General features: G+C 44.0%; 1 protein-coding gene across 1 annotated transcript in view; it reads right to left on the reverse strand.

Annotated features, from left to right (window-relative positions):
• The window catches only part of pard6b (par-6 partitioning defective 6 homolog beta (C. elegans)), a gene marked incomplete at its 3' end in the record, with an annotated part of 48,701 nt that extends 27,467 nt beyond the window's left edge, over positions 1–21,234 (reverse strand). The window contains exons 1-2 of the mRNA XM_080764523.1: positions 20,949–21,234; positions 16,275–16,497 (exon numbers count right to left, since the gene is read on the reverse strand). Of these exons, the coding sequence (XP_080620649.1) occupies positions 16,275–16,497; positions 20,949–21,011 (286 nt within the window). The 5' untranslated portion in view covers positions 21,012–21,234. The remainder of the gene's footprint in view (positions 1–16,274; positions 16,498–20,948) is intronic.
• Positions 21,235–21,560: the final 326 nt, after the last annotated feature.

Raw genomic sequence — 21,560 nt, forward strand, 5'->3', positions numbered from 1 at the left:
CCCAGGGTAACTGGACTAAGGAAAGGAAAGGTACCATGTTTACCCAGGGTAACTGGACTAAGGAAAGGAAAGGTACTATGTTTACCCAGGGTAACTGGACTAAGGAAAGGAAAGGTACTATGTTTACCCAGGGTAACTGGACTAAGGAAAGGAAAGGTACTATGTTTACCCAGGGTAACTGGACTAAGCTCAAGAACTTGTTTACAGCCAGGCCCTGCTCATAGAACATTTCATGGTAGGGGTTCAATGCCTTGTCCATAAAGGGCACTTCAGCGGTGGTAATTTTAACGTGGCCGGTCCGGGGATACGAACTAGCAACCTTCCGATATCAAGACCGCTCCAACAAACCGTTCGGCCACCGCTGCCTCATACCAAAGACTGTAAAAACAATGGGACCCAATAATGCCTCTCCCTGCTTGACACTCAGCATCAGTGGGTTGGAGCTTCAACGACATGGCTTTAAAAAACAGACAACATCAAAGTTGTGCTCCACTGAAACCTCTCATTATAAAAGTCTCTCTCTTCTTGTAGCAAAAACATGAGTGAACTGAAATGAACTGGACAGCCCAACCCAGTGCTATACGCGATTCAAGCTCAAATGTACCCTCACAAAAACATGCAGTAATCCTGGTCTCTAAACTGCCTCCCCCTGGCCAGCCGGGGCGCCTGATGGAGGGGAAAGGAACTGGTTGGAATAACGTGTTCCTTCCACGCGCTACGTCCAACCAGGGAAACTCCCCCCTGTCAGGTGTAAAGGAGCAACTTGGACACTCAGGCATGAAGGAAGCATGAGTTCAAGTCCGTTGCTCTCCCCAGGTTGGTGGAGGGTGTGTAGAGCCCAGGATCACATTAGATAATTGACACAGGGGTGAAAAATGGGTTACAAAATCGTGCGATAAAAAATATAAGTAAAAAGAAAAAAGATCTCAACATTTTTTTCAATTAATCGTGCAGCGCTTATACTGTACCTCCATCTGCTTTTTTCTAGATCTCTGTATCGATTTCTCTCAGTCTCTTTTCCCTTCCACCATTATTTCCACCATTTCCTGTTATCTCTCATTCACTCATCCTGTCTATGTACCCCCCTCCCCCCCCCACCCACCAACTCTCTCATTCCTATTAACCCATTCTGATCTGAGATCAGATTAAAAAAAACGTCTGTTTGAAAATGACAGTTATCTGAAGAAGCTATGTTTCTATGTCAGTTGTTCTTCGATTTAAAATAAAAAAAAGCAGATCTACAAGCTCGTAGCGCGCCACCGCTTGTAGATCTGCTATTTTTCAATAGCTAAAGCATAACGTAATGCTATAACACCAAAACGGGTTCCTGCCTAAAATGGGTTAATGCAGACGATGGAGCCTCTCTCTCTCCAGCGGGCCGGGCCGGGCAGCGCCAGGCCGGGCGGTCAGGCCCGGCCCGGGCTGTCCGGTCCAATCTAGCCCAGCTGAGGTGATCAGAGCCTGGCTGCATTCCACCCAGCCATAGCCCCCTCCATCTATCTCTCTCTCTCTATCTCTATCTCTCTCTCTCTCTCGGCTAGGGCCTCACTCTGCATTCCTCCTTAACTAATACTACCCCCCCCTCCCCCCACCCCGCAATGCTCCTCTCCCACCCCCCCATCCACCCCTCTCCCTCTCTCCCTCTCCCTCTCCCTCTCCCTCTCTCTCTGCATTCCTATCGCACTCATACACTACTCCCCTCTTCTCCTTCTCCTCCTCTCTCTCTCTCTCTCTCTCTCTCTCTATCTCTCTCTCTCTCTCATTATACGTCTTGTCTAAACAATGCCTGGTACATTCTTCCTTCCTTAATGCTATACCCGTCTCTCTCTCTCTCTCCGTCCTCCCTCCTCACTGCCTCCATCTCCATGTTATTAGGCGTCCTCCCCTCCTCCTCCCCCTCCCCTCCTCCTCCCCTCCTCCTCCTCCCCTCCTCCCCCTCCAAACCTACCATCTATTTGTACAGTAAACTGGGGCAGATTACTGGAGTTGTACACTGTACGGTTTTCATCCATTCTGACCTGAGATCAGATTCTATAAATGTCTTCTACATCCTGACAGTTTTCTGAAAAAGCTATGTTTCTATATGTCAGTTGTTCTTCGATTTTTCAAAAATAGCAGACCTACAAGCTTGTAGCGCGCCACTCGGTGGCGCGCTATGAGCTTGTAGATCTGCTGTTTTTCAATAGCTAAAGCATAACATGATGCTAACACCAAAAGGTGTTCCCACCCAAAAACGTTCATGTACATGAATTGAAATAGAAAAAAAAAAACAATCAGATTCTTAATTAATCCAAAACAGAGCGAGAAGAAGATGCAGGGCCTCCATGTACGGGACAAAAGAATGTCACTCCCGGGGTCTCGTATATCTGAACTCTTCCCACCTTGTACTGTATACTTACTGTATAATACGCCATCTCTCCTCCTCTGTCATCACTAGTGCTTTCATCATCGTCTCTCTCTCTCTGTCTCCCCCCCTTCATCCCCATGTCATATCTGACATTCTCCCTTTGATTTATATTCCTTCAATTTTCTCTCTCTCTCTCTCTCTCTCTCGCTCATATTCTCATTTATTTTCTCTGTCTCTCTCTCTCATATTCCTCGTCAGCTCGTCTGCTTGTGCGTTGAGCGTTATGCACAGTGCGGACGGTACGCGTGGCCCGTTCTGAATCAGACCTGTACTTCTCTGTCTGTCTGTCTGTCTCCATGTAGACCCGTTCTGAATCAGAACTGTACTTCTGTCTGTCTGTCTGTCTGTCTCCATATACTGTATAGGCCCATTCTAAATCAGACCTGTACTTCTCTGTCTGTCTGTCTCCATACAGACCCGTTCTGAATCAGAACTGTACTTCTCTGTCTGTCTGTCTGTCTGTCTCCATATACTGTAGGCCCATTCTAAATCAGACCTGTACTTCTCTGTCTGTCTGTCTCCATACAGACCCGTTCTGAATCAGAACTGTACTTCTCTGTCTGTCTGTCTGTCTGTCTCCATATACTGTAGGCCCATTCTAAATCAGACCTGTACTTCTCTGTCTGTCTGTCTCCATACAGACCCGTTCTGAATCAGAACTGTACTTCTCTGTCGGTCTGTCTGTCTCCATGTAGAATTTGTCAGAATTTTATTGAGAGGATGGCCCCCTGAAATGCAGCATCTCGTTTTAGACGGGGTCCTATACATACAACATTACAGCAGTGCAAGTACACATAGGTGCAACATAGCATAGCATAACATAGCATAGCAAACTGCCTCCCCCTGGCCAGCCGGGGCGCCTGATGGAGGGGAAAGGAACTGGTTGGAATAACGTGTTCCTTCCACGCGCTATACGTCCAACCAGGGAAACTCCCCCCTGTCAGGTGTAAAGGAGCAACTTGGACACTCAGGCATGAAGGGAGCATGAGTTCAAGTCCGTTGCTCTCCCCTTGTCCCCCATATATGGGGACTAGGTTGGTCTCCCCTTGTCCCCCATATATGGGGACTAGGTTGGTGGAGGGTGTGTAGAGCCCAGGATCACATTAGATGATTGACACAGGGGTGAAAAATGGGTTACAAAATCGTGGAATAAAAAATATATATTAAAAAAGCATAGCATAGCATAAAAATACACAGGACAGGTACACACACAGGTACAGTTAGCTTGCTCCCCTTCTCATGGCTGCTTCTTAACAGTAGTGGCAACATTGAACTTTGGAGAGAAACGGAATGTCAAGTAGCAAGTTCAGTTTATCTTTCTGTATCTCTGAGTCACACTACTGTACATTACAGTATCTATATCCATTCTGTATCTCTGAGTCATACTACATACAGTATCTCTATCCATTCTGTATCTCTGATTCATACTACATACAGTATCTATATCCATTCTGTATCTCTGAGTCATACTACATACAGTATCTCTATCCATTCCTAAGACCCAGTGCTTGTTTTCACTCTCTGTTGCTTGCTCTATGAACTGTAGGCTACTGTACTGTACTGTACTGTACTGTACTGTACTGTACTGTACTGTACTGTACTGTACTGTACTGTACTGTACTGTACTGTACTGTACTGTACTGTACTGTACTGTACTGTACTGGCACGAGGGAGGGTGATCACTGGCACACTGGCATAAGTGTGTGTGAGAGAGAGAGAGAGAGATGAAGGTTTTTCTTTTACAATTAAATATTCCCAAAAAAGTGTAACTCAGTTAAATTAAGTCCATTCACATCTATACAAATTACATGATAATTTACATCCTGCACATAATTGTACATTCATTCAAACTCCTAAACTCATGACTGGGGACGGATTAGGTGCGTTATTGCTCTGAGTTTAAGGATCATATTAACATCCTGAACATATTTATAAGCTTGTTACGTGTGTCCTATATTATACGGACAATCACAATCAATTGGGAATATTTAATTTTGATGTGGTGTCATAATTATATTATATAATATGGCACACTGACTATCACGAAAATGAAAACATGGCACTTGGCTTGCCCTACGAACTGTACTGTAGTGTACTGTACTGTACTGTACTATAATTAGAGCTGGGACTCGATTCAAAAAATTAATCTAATTAATCAGAGGCTTTGTAGTTAATTAATCTCGATTAATCGCATTTTAATCGCATATCAATATTTAACCCGAGAACAGTTTGAAACCTTTTTTTCAAATGTTTTTTGGTATCCCAGTGAATTAGTGACTACGGGATTCCACTCATTTTCAACATTTTACTGTCATTAATATATACCTTAGAGTTGTTGTGTGGATATAATAAGAAAGTCCCCCCCATTCTGTGTTGCCTAGAACTGGAGGTCTGAAAAGAAATCAGTAACATTATGAAGTGCATCTCAGTGACATCGCAAAAATGTACTTCATAATGTTACTGTTTTTTTCAGACCTCCAGTTCTATACACTGTAAATCCCTGGAACATGTGACGCGTTTAAACCTAAACACCATGTGTGTAATAATAAAATGCCAAGTGTTTATTAATATTCATACAATACAGTAGAACACTCAAGTTCACTCAAACACCTCACGAGAACACCTAGTGTTCAAATTCTAAACCCCTATATGACTGACTTTGATTGTAAAAACGAAACACGTTTATGTGTTTAAAAAGTGTTACAAATTATGTGTTTAAAACAGTTTATAACTTAAACGCTTGGGTTTAGTGTGTAGGCAACACAGAATGGGGGGACTTTTTTATTATTTACAGTGCACCAACAGTGATATATAGGCAGCAAAGTGCCTATATGAAGTGTCTTCAGTGTGTATATGAATACTCAAATGTGCTTTACATGGCTGGGCATGAGAAAACAAATAAAAACAACTTTATTATGGGGGAAACAAAAAGGTGCGATTATAATTTATCTGTAGTTAATTAATCGCGATAAATTTTTCTGTAGTTATAATTAATCTCGATTAACGCGTTAAAGTCCCGGCCCTAAGTATAATGTACTAGTACAGTACAGTACTGTACTAGTACAGTAACTGTAACTGTACTATCTCTGTCCTCATGGCTGGATGACTCACGCTGTGGTTACTAATTACTCAGGCAGTTCCCGGGGTTGGGAGAGACACACACGCACGCACATACACATGCACACGCACGCACGCATGCACGCACACACGCACACGCACATACACACACGCACGCATGCACGCGCACGCACACACGTACACACGCACGCACATACACATGCACGCGCGCGCGTACGCACGCACACGTGCGCACATTATATTACTTTGTCTCTAACTTTCTCTCCCTCCCTGTATGAGTTAGTCAGGTTGAAACTGGGTGACATCACGAGTCACACGCCCAGAGAGAGAGAGGGAGAGAGAGAGAGAGAGAGAGAGAGAGAGAGAGAGAGAGACAGAGACAGAGACAGAGAGAGAGAGAGAGAGACAGACAGAGAGACAGAGAGACAGAGAGAGAGAGAGAGATTGATTCCGTGTTACAGGTGCCACTGAATGGAATCCTGGGTACACGGTGCATGTATGTGATGTGTGTATATCAATGGTGGAAAGTAACTAAGTACATTTACTTAAGTAACATTTTGAGGTATTTGTATACTTTATACTTGAGTATTTTGTATATTCTAGTACTAGTAGTACTAGCCTACTGTACTGTAATGTTCTGGTTGACTGTCTGACATACTGTACACAAACGTGATGTCACAGGTTCGGCCACGCACGTCTGAACACACCCATGAAATACTGGACTCACAACAAGCATGTATACCGGCTCGTCAACTGATCCAATCACACCTACTGTACATAGAAGGAGGAAAAACGAGCACTCTCAACACAAAAATGCAGATGACCTACTGGGTGCATGATAACATTAATGCATGCTAGATGTAAGCAAGATGAAGTGTCATGGCCGCCCCAATGCATTTCCAATGGAAGTCACATGGTTTGATATACAACATTTTGGACTACAAGCTGTTGTAGGACTTTCGGGCTGTGTTTCGACTGCCCCCCCTCCCCCCCCCCCTCCCCCTCATACAACACAAATGTTGTGTCAAACCATGTGACTCCCATTGGAAATGCATTGTGGGGCGAGATGCATCACACCCTTTGTATACAACAAGCATACATCATTACGTCTGTTGTAAAGGTGTGAGTGAGGCCTTAGAGAGAGAGATACAGCCAGCACTCCAAAGTCCATTAACGGTACATTTATTGCATATTGTGCAGCACGGTATACAGTCACAGAACACGGAAGGCGTTTGGGCCGTAAAGCCTTCCTCAGCGTGTGTCTGAGATACATGTGCTGCACGATAGAGGGATATGCGCGTGACATCATCATCATCAAACCAGGAAGTTATGCAGGAAATAATGCCTACTGAGTGGCTAAAAAACTACTTTCTGGCCTCGACAACGCACCATGCATCCAAACGGAAAAGTCATATCTGATTGCATTAAACGACATTAAACAATGTTAAGCTCACTTTGCCACTCCATTTCCTATTCATATACACTTAATGCATGCGCATAAGGGGTGCCCAAAATAAAAGGTAGATCGCGATCTACCAGTAGATCACAAAGGCTGTGCATCACATGGATTACATGACATGCCCCAAAATATATATCGTTAAGATGATTTGTATTGTCACCTTAATTCAAGTATTAAGGTGACAATACAAATGCAATACAAATACAAAGTCATATACAAATAACTACGAATTCCATGTTCCTCTCTCTCTATTTCCCATTCCAAGTGTGTTTGTCTTATAGTATGCAACGCCAGTGCTGCTGTTTTCAGCAATGGGATAATGCTTTTTTGGGTGAGTAGAGCTGGTTGAGCTGGTCATTGTGAAAGTAGCTCTCAAGTCAAAAAAGTGTGGGCACCCCTGGTTCTACTCTATATGCAATAAATGTACCATTAATGGACTTTGGAGTGCTGGCTCTCTCTCTCTAACAGATCTCAGATCAGTGCCGTCTCTCTCTGTAACAGATCTCAGATCAGTGCTGTCTCTCTCTCTAACAGATCTCAGATCAGTGCTGTCTCTCTCTGTAACAGATCTCAGATCAGTGCTGTCTCTCTCTCTCTAACAGATCTCAGATCAGTGCTGGCTGTCTCTCTCTCTAACAGATCTCAGATCAGTGCTGTCTCTCTCTCTAACAGATCTCAGATCAGTGCTGTCTCTCTCTCTAACAGATCTCAGATCAGTGCTGTCTCTCTCTCTACCAGATATCCCTGTCAGTCACGAGTATGAAACCTAAACACAACAAGCTCCTGAAACTGTTTCCACCACAGAGAGCTGCTGAGTCTGCTGACGCACGGCAGCACCTTTCTTTATTTTCTTTGTCAGAAATGCAAAGTGCTTTCAGCGCTGACTCACCTCACCTTCAGGGTGAGGTGAGTCAGAAATATCCTTCCTGACACAAAGTCGCCACAATTGGGGCCGACGATAGAATTACATACTGTCTTTTCTTTCTTTGAAATGCAGTCTCGTGATGAGGTCAGCATATTCACTGTTACATTTACACTCTCCTAAAATAACCAACGACCGTCACATATAAAAGGCCAATTTTAAAGACGACCATCATTTATTTGTAGTATATTTTTACGTATACTTCACAGGCATCCTTTCAAATAACTAAAAAACATTGCGTGGATGAGCTTGGGACGTATCCTTCCTCAGTGATGTATCCTGAGGTCAAACGGGGTTTCGGGTCTCTCAACATCATACCCCTCACTCAGGCGACCCAGCCGGTAGTGATCAAGTCCCGACTTACGTCCCAGTAGCTAACCCTCGATCAGTCCCACTAGGGAAAGACCAGGGGCACACAATCCGTTGGAACTACTCCAGAACTATACTCTGCTATAGGGCTGGGAGGTACACTTCTGGCACATGGAGGGACTAGGCTCTGTGGGTTGTCTCCCGTCCGGGCCCCTCCTACGTCTCACCAGATCTTTGATCAGCATAATATAATATAATATAATACAATATAATGCTTTCGTTTGGGCCTGGCTGAGAGTCAGTGCGTCACCATTACGACATCACTATCTATCCATGTGTTGGAGCCAAATCGCCTTCCTGTTCATTTTGTTTTGTTTATTTAAATGAATGTTGAATGTTGTGAAATTGCTAATTAATGACGTCATGTCACTCACGTGTCAGTCAGAGGGTGGATGGTCACCTTGGTAACCCATTATTATACCTGTCAGTTGGGCGAGGGCACTCAGGTGTGCAACAGGTGAAGCCAAACAGCTTTCGACCGTGACACTGTGGCGTTCATGTCCTGTTTACATCAAGTGAGTTAATCTATGGCTTTATGTGAAATAAATGGATTGACATATCGAAAAGCTCTCTGGACATTGAATTGAATTGTATTGTACACACGTCAAACTTAAGCTAAAATATATAGATTTATTCTCAATGTGTTTTTATTTTTAAATAACAGATATACAACCTCACAATGTGTCGCTCGCTGTGAGCTTGTAGATCAGATATTTTCATTTGTGGTTGTTTTCATATAGACCTGGCCACTTTGTTTCTCTTGCAAAACTGGCAACACAGCAAGAGAAAGATGAACTTATGCACACACACACACACACACACACACACACACACACACACACACACAGGCAAAGACTTATGGGCCATATGAAAAAGGTGGATATATTACAGCTAAGTCAGAATCAGTACAAAAAAATACAAATGGCTAAAACTGGTGGTGCATTTGGGCCAGAGTGGTCGTAGTAATCTTGCCCAGCATGCATTGCGGGCGGCTCCCGTCAACACCCCTCCAGAGCTGCTAATCCACCTATGAACAGAGCTCTTCACTGGTCACCATGGCAACCAGTATAAACACTGAGCCACCTCACACACCCACATACAGACAGTCCTTCAACACATAGTTGAAGAGAGAGAGAGAGAGAGAGAGAGAGAGAGAGACAGAGAGAGAGAGAGAGAGAGAGAGAGAGAGAGACAGAGATGGGGATTTTTTCCCTCCTGGAAAATACAACTGTGTGCAACTATATGACCGACGCTATGACATAAAATACAAAACCATTAGCCACAGAGAAGCAGTCAACCCACACACACACACACACACACACACACACACACACACACCATCAGCATTGAACAATACGACATTAAGAGCTGGCCAGTGATGCGGCGTTGAAGCGTAGAAAACCTCGACAATGCGTCCCATTATCCAAGGAAACGGACCGCGACGGTTACAACGACAGACGTGACACTCATGGCCGTTCCGTTCATTCATTCATCCATTCCTCTGCAGTCTGTTGAATAACCCATTCTGACCTGAGATCAGATTCTATAAACGTCTTCTATACATCCTGACAGTTTTCTGAAAAAGCTATGTTTCTATATGTCAGTCGTTCTTCGATTTTTTCAAAAATAGCAGATCTACAAGCTCGTAGCGTGCCACTCGGTGGCGCGCTACGAGCTTGTAGATCTGCTATTTTTTCAATAGCTAAAGCATAACGTGATGCTAACACCAAAAGGGGTTCCCGTTCAGAATGGGATAAAACACTGACTGAATGAAACAACACACACACACAGATGACCACAATGGCTGGGCCTACTGTACTGTATGTACAGTACAGTATAGGCGCTCACGGGTGGCGCAGCGGTCAAGTCCCTGCCCACCACCACCACGGAGGTCGTGCGGTTCGAATCCACCATGGTGCATCCATCCGTTAGCGTTAGCTACGACGATGACTGCTAATCATAAGCGTGGCCTTTATGAACTGTAAACACATTCCGCCTAGCCTAGTGCTGATCAAGAGATTTCACTGCAGCATTCCATCCACACACACACACACACACACACACACACGCACGCACGCACGCACACAGACACACACACACCCACAGACACGCACGCACACACAGACACACACAGACACGCACGCAGGCACACACACACACGCACGCACGCACACACGCGCACGCACACACACACACACAGGCACGCACACACACACACGCACGCACACCCACACGCACGCACACACAGACACACACAGGCCAAGCAAGAGAACCCACTGAACACCCAGGCGGCCCGTTCCGCTCTCAGGCTCTGCTCCGCAACGCTCTTACGCAACGATTACCGCTCGCATCATCATCATCACACTACAGTAAACGTTAAGACACTCAGACATAACAGTCACACAGCCTCGAGCCTCTAAAACCACCACCAAAGGGTCACCATGACACTCCTTCATGGGTCCACACGGTTGCAACCCCATTCTGACCTGAGATCAGATTCTAAAAAATGTCCGTTTGAAAATGACAGTTTTCTGAAAAAGCTATGTTTCTACTAATGTCAGTCGTTCTTCCATTTTTTTAAATAGCAGACCTATACAAACTCTGAACTCTGACTGGGGAGGGAGATAGGAGGCCTCTATGCTAATGAGTCTAATGATCACTATAACAATGTGAAAGAATATTTAACAAGGGAAAAGGTTATATTATTCGTGGACAATCAAAACATGTGGTGTGGCGTCATTAAAGTGACACCGACTAATCTAGAAACTAAAAACATGGCACTTTGTTTCAAAAAGGTTGCAGATCCCTGCTATAGGGCATGCGCATGCATAAAGTGAGTGGCAAATCGAGTGGCAGAGTGAGTTTAACGTTGTTTAACCCATTCTGAACGGGAACCCATTTTGGTGTTAGCATGTTATGCTTTAGCTATTGAAAAATAGCAGATCTACAAGCTCATAGCGCGCCACCGAGTGGCGCGCTACGAGCTTGTAGGTCTGCTATTTTTGAAAAATCGAAGAACGACTGACATTTTTTTAATCTGATCTCAGGTCAGAATGGGTTAATCAGACCAGTGTGTGTCCAGTGGAAACCTCGTATGAATCTGATCTCAGGTCAGAATGGGTTAATGCAATCAGACAGGACTTTACTGTGTGGATGTATACTGTATGGGCTGTCAAGGCCAGAAAGTAGCTTTTTGCCACTCAGTAGGCGATCCCTCATAACTCCCTCAAAACTCCCTCATAACTCCCGGCTATGATGATGGAGTCACGTGCATACCCCCCTCTATTCTTAGCCAACCAGGGGTGAAATGAGGAGGGGGTCGCGTGGGGCCTAATTCTCACCACACAGACACCATTGAGAGATAATATTGAGAGACAACCCACTGTCATCCACTCTGCAGGGAGTTCGAACTACTTCCCTCTGGTAGACGGTACAAAGTACCAAGAGCTAACCGTAACATTTTTTTAAATTCTTTCATACCAAATGCCATTAAGGCACTAAATGATACCATGTCTCGCTAGATTTGTTTGTTTTTCCAGTGTATCTGCCACTGTGTTGTCCTGCACTTTTTTGCCATGTGAAAATAATTGTGTTAAGTGTTGTTGCTGTTGTTGTAACCGTTTGTTTTTTACTGTTTGAGACCGAAGATGAATTTCCACACGTGGACAATAAATTAAACTAACTAACTAACTAACTCTCTCTCTCTCGCAATATTAGCCCACTGTCTCTCTCTCTCATTGAGAGAGAGACAGTGGGCTAATATTGTCTCTCGCAATATCCTCCATAACAACATCCCCGTCATTCCTTTGTCGTGGCGTCTCTGAGCGACAGAGAGAGACGATGTGTTCAGCAGAATGAAGACACTTTCCAAATAAACAAAACCACGATCTCTCTCCATGCTGTTGTTCTTAAAAACATTTGGGAGTTGTTGGCCCCCGCCCCCTGGCCTGGCAGACCCAATCTGTCCCCTGGGAGTTGGCCCCTGGCCTGGCAGACCCAATCTGTCCCCTGGGAGTTGGCCCCTGGCCTGGCAGACCCAATCTGTCCCCTGGGAGTTGGCCCCTGGCCTGGCAGACCCAATCTGTCCCCTGGGAGTTGGCCCCTGGCCTGGCAAACCCAATATGTCCCCTGGGAGCTGGCCCCCTGGCCTGGCAAACCCAATCTGTCCCCTGGGAGCTGGCCCCTGGCCTGGCAAACCCAATCTGTCCCCTGGGAGCTGGCCCCTGGCCTGGCAAACCCAATCTGTCCCCTGCTATGGAAATGTTGGAGCTATTAACTCTGCCGTTAATGATAATAAACTGACTGCAGAGTGCAGACTGATAGTTCCATTAGCCATAAGGCTACATCATGTGTTACTGCAGGCTGACCAACTGATTAAGCAGTTTGGTAAAAGGGGGGGTTGGGGGAGACAGAGAGGGCAATTAGGGTCTGGGGGGCGCGAGGGGGTCTGCCAGGGGGCTGCTGGGGGGGGCTGCTTTCCGGTGTGTGTGTGTGTGTGTGTGTGTGTGTGTTTTCAGTGTACGCATGGTGACGTGTGTTTTGTGTACATCATTGGTCTGCCTTCGCATGCAAGATGCCTGCATCGTGGACTGTCTGTCTGCGTGCGTGCGTGCGTGCATCTCTGTGCGTGCGTGTCTCTGTGCGTACGTGCGTGTCTGTGCGTGCGTGCGTGTCTGTGCGTGCGCGTGTGTTGAGGCGGCAGTGAGCCCCAGCATGGAGCTAGTGTCTCTGTGTGTGTGTGTGTGTGTGTGTGTGTGTGTGTGTGTGTGTGTGTGTGTGTGCGTGCATGCGGCAGTGAGCCCCAGCATGGAGCCAGTGTCTGGAGCGTGCATGCGTGCGTGCGTGTCTGTACGTGCGTGTGTGTGTGTGTGTGTCTCTGCGGCAGTGAGCCCCAGCATGGAGCCAGTGTCTGGAGCGTGTAATTGAAACACAGCCTCCACGCGGTGCTACACGGTGACCCCACTAATCTCCTCCTGACAAAGTGGCTTAGCTTCTATAGGGTCATATGGCGCAGCTAGATGAGCTTAAACACAACAGACCACAGCAGGCCCTACGGCGGAGTTCCCGCCGTTCAACAGGTTGCACTGCAGTGCGTCATTAAAGCACAAAATGATTTGGGCGTAAAAAGGAATCAAAGGATCCACAGAATACTACTGATCGTCCAACTGTCTTGACATTGAAAAGAACAACGAGCAGTCTGTCACATATTTACCCCTTTTGGTGTTAGCATTATGTTATGCTTTAGCTATTGAAAAATAGCAGATCTACAAGCTCGTAGCGCGCCACCGAGTGGCGCGCTACGAGCCTGTAGGTCTGCTATTTTTGAAAAATCGAAGAACGACTGACATAGAAACATTTTTAGAAACGTAGCTTTTTCAGAAAACTGTCAGTTTAGAATCTGATCTCAGGTCAGAATGGGTTAAAAAGAACAACAGGGAAAAACAACAGCGATCGATGCACTTCTCTAAAAATGCAACAACAATCAGAAAATTACAATCAGCAAACTGATTACAACAACCTGAAAATAAGGAAGCATAAAGAGACGATTACGGTAACAGGATTGTAATGTGTACACAGTGTGTTCAGTTAAACTCTGCTTTATTTTTATCTAAAACTGAATGTCACCCACACGGTAAACACACCGTTCCCTCCCATGTGACTGACCGCCATGTCACGCTTAAAGGCAGCGGTATGGCCGAACGGTTTGCGGAGCGGTCTTGATATCGGAAGGTCGCTATAGTTCGTATCCCCGGACCGGCACGTTAAAATGACCACCGCTGAAGTGCCCTTGAACAAGGCATTGAACCTCTACCATGAAATGTTCTATGAGCAGGGCCTGGCTGTAAACAAGTTATTGAGCTTAGTCCAGTTACCCTGGGTAAACATAGTACCTTTGCTTTCCTTAGTCCAGTTACCCTGGGTAAACATGGTACCTTTCCTTTCCTTAGTCCAGTTACCCTGGGTAAACATAGTACCTTTCCTTTCCTTAGTCCAGTTACCCTGGGTAAACATAGTACCTTTCCTTTCCTTTTTGTCCAAAAGCTGACCCCAAATAGAAGCACAACAACCCCCTCCTGAGCGACTAAAGGTGACCCCAAATAGAAGCACAACGACCCCCTCCTGAGCCACTAAAGGTGACCCCAAATAGAAGCACAACAACCCCCTCCTGAGCCACTAAAGGTGACCCCAAATAGAAGCACAACAACCCCCTCCTGAGAGACTAAAGGTGACCCCAAATAGAAGCACAACAACCCCCTCCTGAGAGACTAAAGGTGACCCCAAATAGAAGCACAACGACCCCCTCCTGAGTGACTAATGAAGACCAGAGAGAATAGTGTGTAGTGTGTAGTGTGGAAGCTACACTACGCTAATTAAACTAAGACATGCTTAATTTCTCCTATAAATATCCTTTCGGGGGGAAAAGACGGTGTTACGTTTTATTCAAAGACAATTTATTCAAACTAATTTTGGGAGACAATGAAAAAAAAACTTGATTTAATTTATATTCATAATACTAATGAAAATGAATGTCGGCACTTGCGCTGCAGGAGACGAGGTGGAACAGGAAAGTTTGCAGCTTTAAGTTGGGGGGGGGGGGGGGTTAGCTAAACACCACAGAGCTATTTAGACAAAACCAGACGTAAAACAGAGTTACAAAAACTGCGTTCACTTCATGGGGCTTCAGTCCAATGGCGGACTAGACTTCTATTGAGAATGGATACAACCAACTGGGACTGGGACCAGTCCTAGACCGGAAGTAGGCAGAAATGCATTGGGACTCAGGGCAACAGCCCAGCTTTAATGATCTTAAATCCCTTTATTTTACATCGTTTTGTAGTAATAATAGTACAACATAAACATTACAGAGACTTTAGTTGTTTACTGTACAATACTTTAAAACAGTTGTCATGTTGCACACATGCCTAAAATGGCTCATATTTGCGTCGCCCTCGTTGAAAACAATGTATTTCCAACTCCAGCTTGTCCCACTCCACTCCATGCTGCATAAACAGCGCTCTGAGCGCTCGGTTTCTACCCCCTCAATGTCCTAACACAAAACCTACTCTTTGCTGGAAAAAACAATTGCTCATAGAGCAAACTGGACAGCCTGTGTGAATAATATTGGTCAATATTCATTGACTCATTCATTCATTCATTCACATAGCAACGTGCTACAGTAACTAGCTGCAACTTCCCATAGACAGCCCATTCATTCATTCATTCAACCCAACAGAAAAGTCCTATCTGATTGTATTAACCCATTCTGACCTGAGATCAGATTCATACGAGGTTTCCACTGGACACACACTGGTCTGATTAACCCATTCTGACCTGAGATCAGATTCTAAAAATGTCACTCGTTCTTCGATTATTCAAAAAAAGCAGACCTACAAGCTCATAGCGCGCCACTCGGTGGCGCGCTATGAGCTTGTAGATCTGCTATTTTAATAGCTAAAGCATAACATGATGCTAACACCAACATGGGTTCCCGTTCAGAATGGGTTAAATAACGTCAAACTCACCAACATTGTAGCTGTGCAAAAAAGCTTGAATTATCAATTATTATTTCAATCTGCAAGGTGTTTGTTTCATAAAAATCCACCGTAGACTTGTTATGAGTTACTTCCTGTCAAATTTTGAAAGTAGCTCTCAAGTCAAAAAAGTTTTCCCACCCCTGGTCTACAGGCCGATTCAGAAACGGGTCTCATGGTCGCAGGCAACGTATTTCCTGTAGGCGGAGACGACATATCTGCGGTTTAAATCTGCACCTCTTCTACTACAGTGAACGGTAGAGTGACTGATGTTAGTCTGCCTCAAACGTTACTCTTTTACCTGCTTTTCACCAACACTAACATTACAAAGATGCTCCAGAACATCCGAGACGAACCTGTGTAGTTTATGGATGCTCCAACAGTAAAGGCAACATTCAAAAAACAAAACAAAAAACAGAATGTCAAAATATCCACCGCGGTGTGAGGTATACCTCATACTTTAAATGCTTAGTATAAGGTATAAAGTCCCACTTGTTGGTTCCTTACCTTTCCTCTGGAGGAACAGCCGGAGCATGGGGCTGGCCACGGAGATGGCCTTGTGGTAGTTGTCATCGTTGTTGATGGGCAGCAGGTCTCCGTGCACGTCGGCGTACCCGACCAGCAGCTCCACGTTGGGGATGCGGTGCACGTGCTGCAGCAGGCCGTAGAACTCATCGAAGCGGCCGGGCTTGGACCGGTCCAAAGAGAAACGACGGAACTCCGCCCCAAACTGTTGACCATTAAAAAAAACGCCATTTTTTAGACCTGAGAGAAGATTCGATACGAATGTCTTCTAAATTATACCTGACAGTTTTCATTCTGACCCGAGATCAGATTCAAAAAATTTATTCTATGTCAGTCGCTCGATTTTTCAAAAAAATCGTAGCGCGCCACTCGGTGGCGCGCTATGAGCTTGTAGATCTGCTATTTTTCAATAGCTAAAGCATAACATGATGCTGACACCAAAACGGGTTCCCGCCCTAAAATGGGTTAAACCACCATTTTTAGACCTGAGACAAGATTCTATATGAATGTCTTTCTAAATACCTGACAGTTTAATCTGCTAAACCTGCTGTTTCTATGTCAGTCGTTCTCAAAGGGACCCCAAATATATATATGACATTGGCCGCCGAACCCAATCTGAAAATATGTTTTATGTTTTAGTAGCAAAGATTTGAGTTAAAAACTCACTCTGAAAGAATATTCAAAGATTTCAGGCACATCTTCCAAAATAGCAGACCTACAGGGTGCTGTAGCGATTTATTAACAAACATTTAAGAGTTGCTTACAAACATTTCAGGGTTTGTTTAGAAACATTTGGGATTTGTTTACAAACACGTTGATGTTTGTTTACAAATATTTAGTATTAGTTATATTTAGTATTGTTTACATACATGTCTGTGTTGTTATATTAATAACAGATGAGGAGGTTTGTACATGGAATCTCTCTAGGTCGTCCTCAGACGAGCCTTCCATCGTCGCCTCGAATCTGACTGTCTCAATAATCACTGCACCGATCCTCCAACCCCAACTCTGATAGACTAATGAATGTTATGTTGGTGTTATCCTCCAACTCCACCTCCAATAGACTAATGAATGTTATGTTGGTGTTATCCTCCAACTCCACCTCTGATAGACTAATGAATGTTATGTTGGTGTTTATAGAACTCCTCCAACTCCACCTCCAATAGACTAATGAATGTTATGTTGGTGTTATCCTCCAACTCCACCTCTGATAGACTAATGAATGTTATGTTGGTGTTTATAGAACTCCTCCAACTCCAACTCCGATAGACTAATGAATGTTATTTTGGTGTTATCCTCCAACTCCACCTCTGATAGACTAATGAATGTTATGTTGGTGTTCATAGAACTCCTCCAACTCTGATAGACTAATGAATGTTATGTTGGTGTTATCCTCCAACTCCACCTCTGATAGACTAATGAATGTTATGTTGGTGTTATCCTCCAACTCCGATAGACTAATGAATGTTATGTTGGTGTTATCCTCCAACTCCGATAGACTAATGAATGTTATGTTGGTGTTATCCTCCAACTCCGATAGACTAATGAATGTTATGTTGGTGTTATCCTCCAACTCTGATAGACTAATGAATGTTATGTTGGTGTTATCCTCCAACTCCACCTCCGATAGACTAATGAATGTTATGTTGGTGTTATCCTCCAACTCTGATAGACTAATGAATGTTATGTTGGTGTTATCCTCCAACTCCACCTCTGATAGACTAATGAATGTTATGTTGGTGTTATCCTCCAACTCCGATAGACTAATGAATGTTATGTTGGTGTTATCCTCCAACTCCGATAGACTAATGAATGTTATGTTGGTGTTATCCTCCAACTCCGATAGACTAATGAATGTTATGTTGGTGTTCATAGAACTCCTCCAACTCCAACTCCGATAGACTAATGAATGTTATGTTGGTGTTATCCTCCAACTCCAACTCCGATAGACTAATGAATGTTATGTTGGTGTTCATAGAACTCCTCCAACTCCAACTCCGATAGACTAATGAATGTTATGTTGGTGTTATCCTCCAACTCCAACTCCGATAGACTAATGAATGTTATGTTGGTGTTATCCTCCAACTCCAACTCCGATAGACTAATGAATGTTATGTTGGTGTTATCCTCCAACTCCAACTCCGATAGACTAATGAATGTTATGTTGGTGTTATCCTCCAACTCCGATAGACTAATGAATGTTATGTTGGTGTTTATAGAACTCCTCCAACTCCAACTCTGATAGACTAATGAATGTTATGTTGGTGTTATCCTCCAACTCCACCTCTGATAGACTAATGAATGTTATGTTGGTGTTATCCTCCAACTCCGATAGACTAATGAATGTTATGTTGGTGTTATCCTCCAACTCCGATAGACTAATGAATGTTATGTTGGTGTTATCCTCCAACTCCGATAGACTAATGAATGTTATGTTGGTGTTATCCTCCAACTCCGATAGACTAATGAATGTTATGTTGGTGTTCATAGAACTCCTCCAACTCCAACTCCGATAGACTAATGAATGTTATGTTGGTGTTATCCTCCAACTCCGATAGACTAATGAATGTTATTTTGGCGTTCATAGAACTCCTCCAACTCCGATAGACTAATGAATGTTATGTTGGTGTTCATAGAACTCCTCCAACTCTGATAGACTAATGAATGTTATGTTGGTGTTTAGAGAGAGCGTGTTGTGGACACTGTTGCCCAGCATGTTGACAAGACGAGGGATGATGATCTGTTCATTATGCCAAGCTAGCAGTTTATCTACGTTAAAACATTAGTGGGAGCAGGAGCTGTATTTAATACCTCACATTGTTTTCAACAGTAGGCTTAATTGTTTGACAATACACACGATATCTATATCTATAGCTATATATTCTAATTATGTGTTTTGTGATCACAGGAGGTAGATCTCTGTGTCACTGTTCGAGACATCATTCAAATCTGGGTCAAGGCAAGGGATTCAAAAAAGGTTTGAATTACCTGCGGTGTAACGTATATGTAGCATAGTACATATGTATAGCATAGTATAGTATATATGTATAGTTTATATGTATAGTTTCATTGTATAGATATTCCACTGACACTGTTACGTTCTTAGCTTACGCATGTTTCATGATAAATGCTTTTATGTGATTTTATGTGATGTATGATGCTTTATTGTTCTTGCTTAATGTAACTCGCTCTGGATTAAGAGCGTCTGCTAAATGCCTAAATTGTAAATTGTAGGCCTACATTCAAGTAAAATTCAATGATGAATTGAACAAGGTGGACCCTCTTGTAAACAAGTGTGTAATGCTTTATGGTGTCGTCCACAGTTTTGTATTGAGTTGTGCTTGAAATGTACTGTAATTCTCCAATCTGCTATTAAATTATTAAATCAATGAATCAATCAATCAAAAAGTAAAGTAATATAATTTTAGCCAGCAATGTGCTTAATATCAGCAAACATGATGTGTGGCCGTTTATGGAGAAAGAAATAGGTCACTTTCCAAAACAAAAACAAAAAAGCAAACATGGCAAAACATTAAACAATGATGGAAATATGTTTTTCCAGCCTCCAGGGACCCCCAAGAAGCAAAGATCTAACAAGGGCTTGCTAATTATCCTGAATGGGTAAAATACAGTGTGGAATCTTATCCAACAACATGTTCTGGTGGTTTCAGGAAAGTTGGTGTTTTACTGTTTTATATAGATTTTAGAAGCCAGTAGGTTCTCAAAGTGGTCCTAAAGTGCATTCTCAGCAAAATGACATAAAAAAATCAACCACTTGTATTCTAAACTTGTATTCTAAACTTTGGTTTGTTTTTATGTACCTTTATTTATGTTTAACTTGGCTGTCTAAATGTTTTCATTTTCATTATGTTTTCCTAATAAAGAAACAAAATTAAGTATACGCCTACATTATGTGCTGCTTTATTATGTTTCTATAAATATGTGGGAGGGAATCAAAAACGAGGCCTGGAGGCTAGCTCAGCTCGTATACGGTATACCGTCCCGTACGTGTTTGTTGTGTGCGTTTCGGTTTTAGTCTGTGTCATGATTCAAGCCACAGGCCAAAGAAAAGACGCCATTAATATGACCACGTCACTGTCAGGGCCTATTATAATGGAACACCTGTAGTGTGAACGCCATCAGGGGCGACCGACCGGCCGGCGGAGAGGAAGGAAGGAAGGAGGACGACAGGTGCGGCGCCATCATAAGAAAAGAGGATAGTTGTGTCTGTGAGTATTTGCCGGGACTCCCTCCCGGTCAAATACTCATAGACACAACTATCCTACTGTAACTTAATGTAAACTTTAGAGAACAGAGATTATAGGACGACTGAAGTCTGAAGTTCAACGTTATTGTTGGCATCAATCTATACTAGTAAAAACAACATAAAACGAAGCTGTGGACAGTTTGTGACAGGCGTTTGTTGGACTAATAACGGCTCAGAGAGGCAGTTATCACAGCACTACAACTCAAGTCAAGATGTTCAGTCTTATATTATTTTCAAAATGACCAGCTGTCAGCTATAGCTATAGCTGCCCAGCGGTAATGTAAATCATAACACACAGTCATACGGTGTCGCCTGGGGACATAAAAGAGCAGATCTTTTGTAGATCTGCTCTTTAGACAGACACGGACAGACAGGTAAAGGTAACGCACCTTGCTCTTCACCTCCACCGCGCTGAGACATCGGTTGCTCGGCACTCTGTGGGTCTTGTTCATGTTTCGCTAGCAGGACAAGCAAAGCACGTACAGCTCCCCCGCACGCGCACGCACACACACACACACACACACACACTCTCACAGTACACACACATACGGTACACACACGTACACACACTGCCCTCCCGGGGCTGGCTGGCTGGCTGGCTGAGATCCCACTCGTATCCGTCTTCGTCGCGCTATAGTTGTGATATTATCCCAGATTTGGCATGATCGGTGGTAATTCCAGTTCGTCCCGTCCCGTCCCCGTCCTGTCCGATGCTTGGACGGTCCAGACAGAGTCCTCCTCCTCCTCCTCCTCCTCTCCCTCCTCCTCCTCTGCGACAACACCCGGCCGACCTACTGGGTTGTAAACTTATCTTCCATACTTGCACCGTAGCCACTATTAGCCAGCAGCTTCCACTACGTAACGCCACCACTACTACTGTGCTGCGCTCTAACACACAGCGACTGGTCTCTCTCTCTCTCTCTCTCTCTCTCTCTCTCTCTCTCTCTCTCTCTCTCTCTCTCTCTCTCTCTCTCTCTCTCTCTCTCTCTCTCTCTCTCTCT

This window comes from Protomyctophum bolini (genome assembly GCF_963924005.1).
Source record: "Protomyctophum bolini genome assembly, chromosome: 5".
Classification (NCBI taxonomy): domain Eukaryota; kingdom Metazoa; phylum Chordata; class Actinopteri; order Myctophiformes; family Myctophidae; genus Protomyctophum; species Protomyctophum bolini.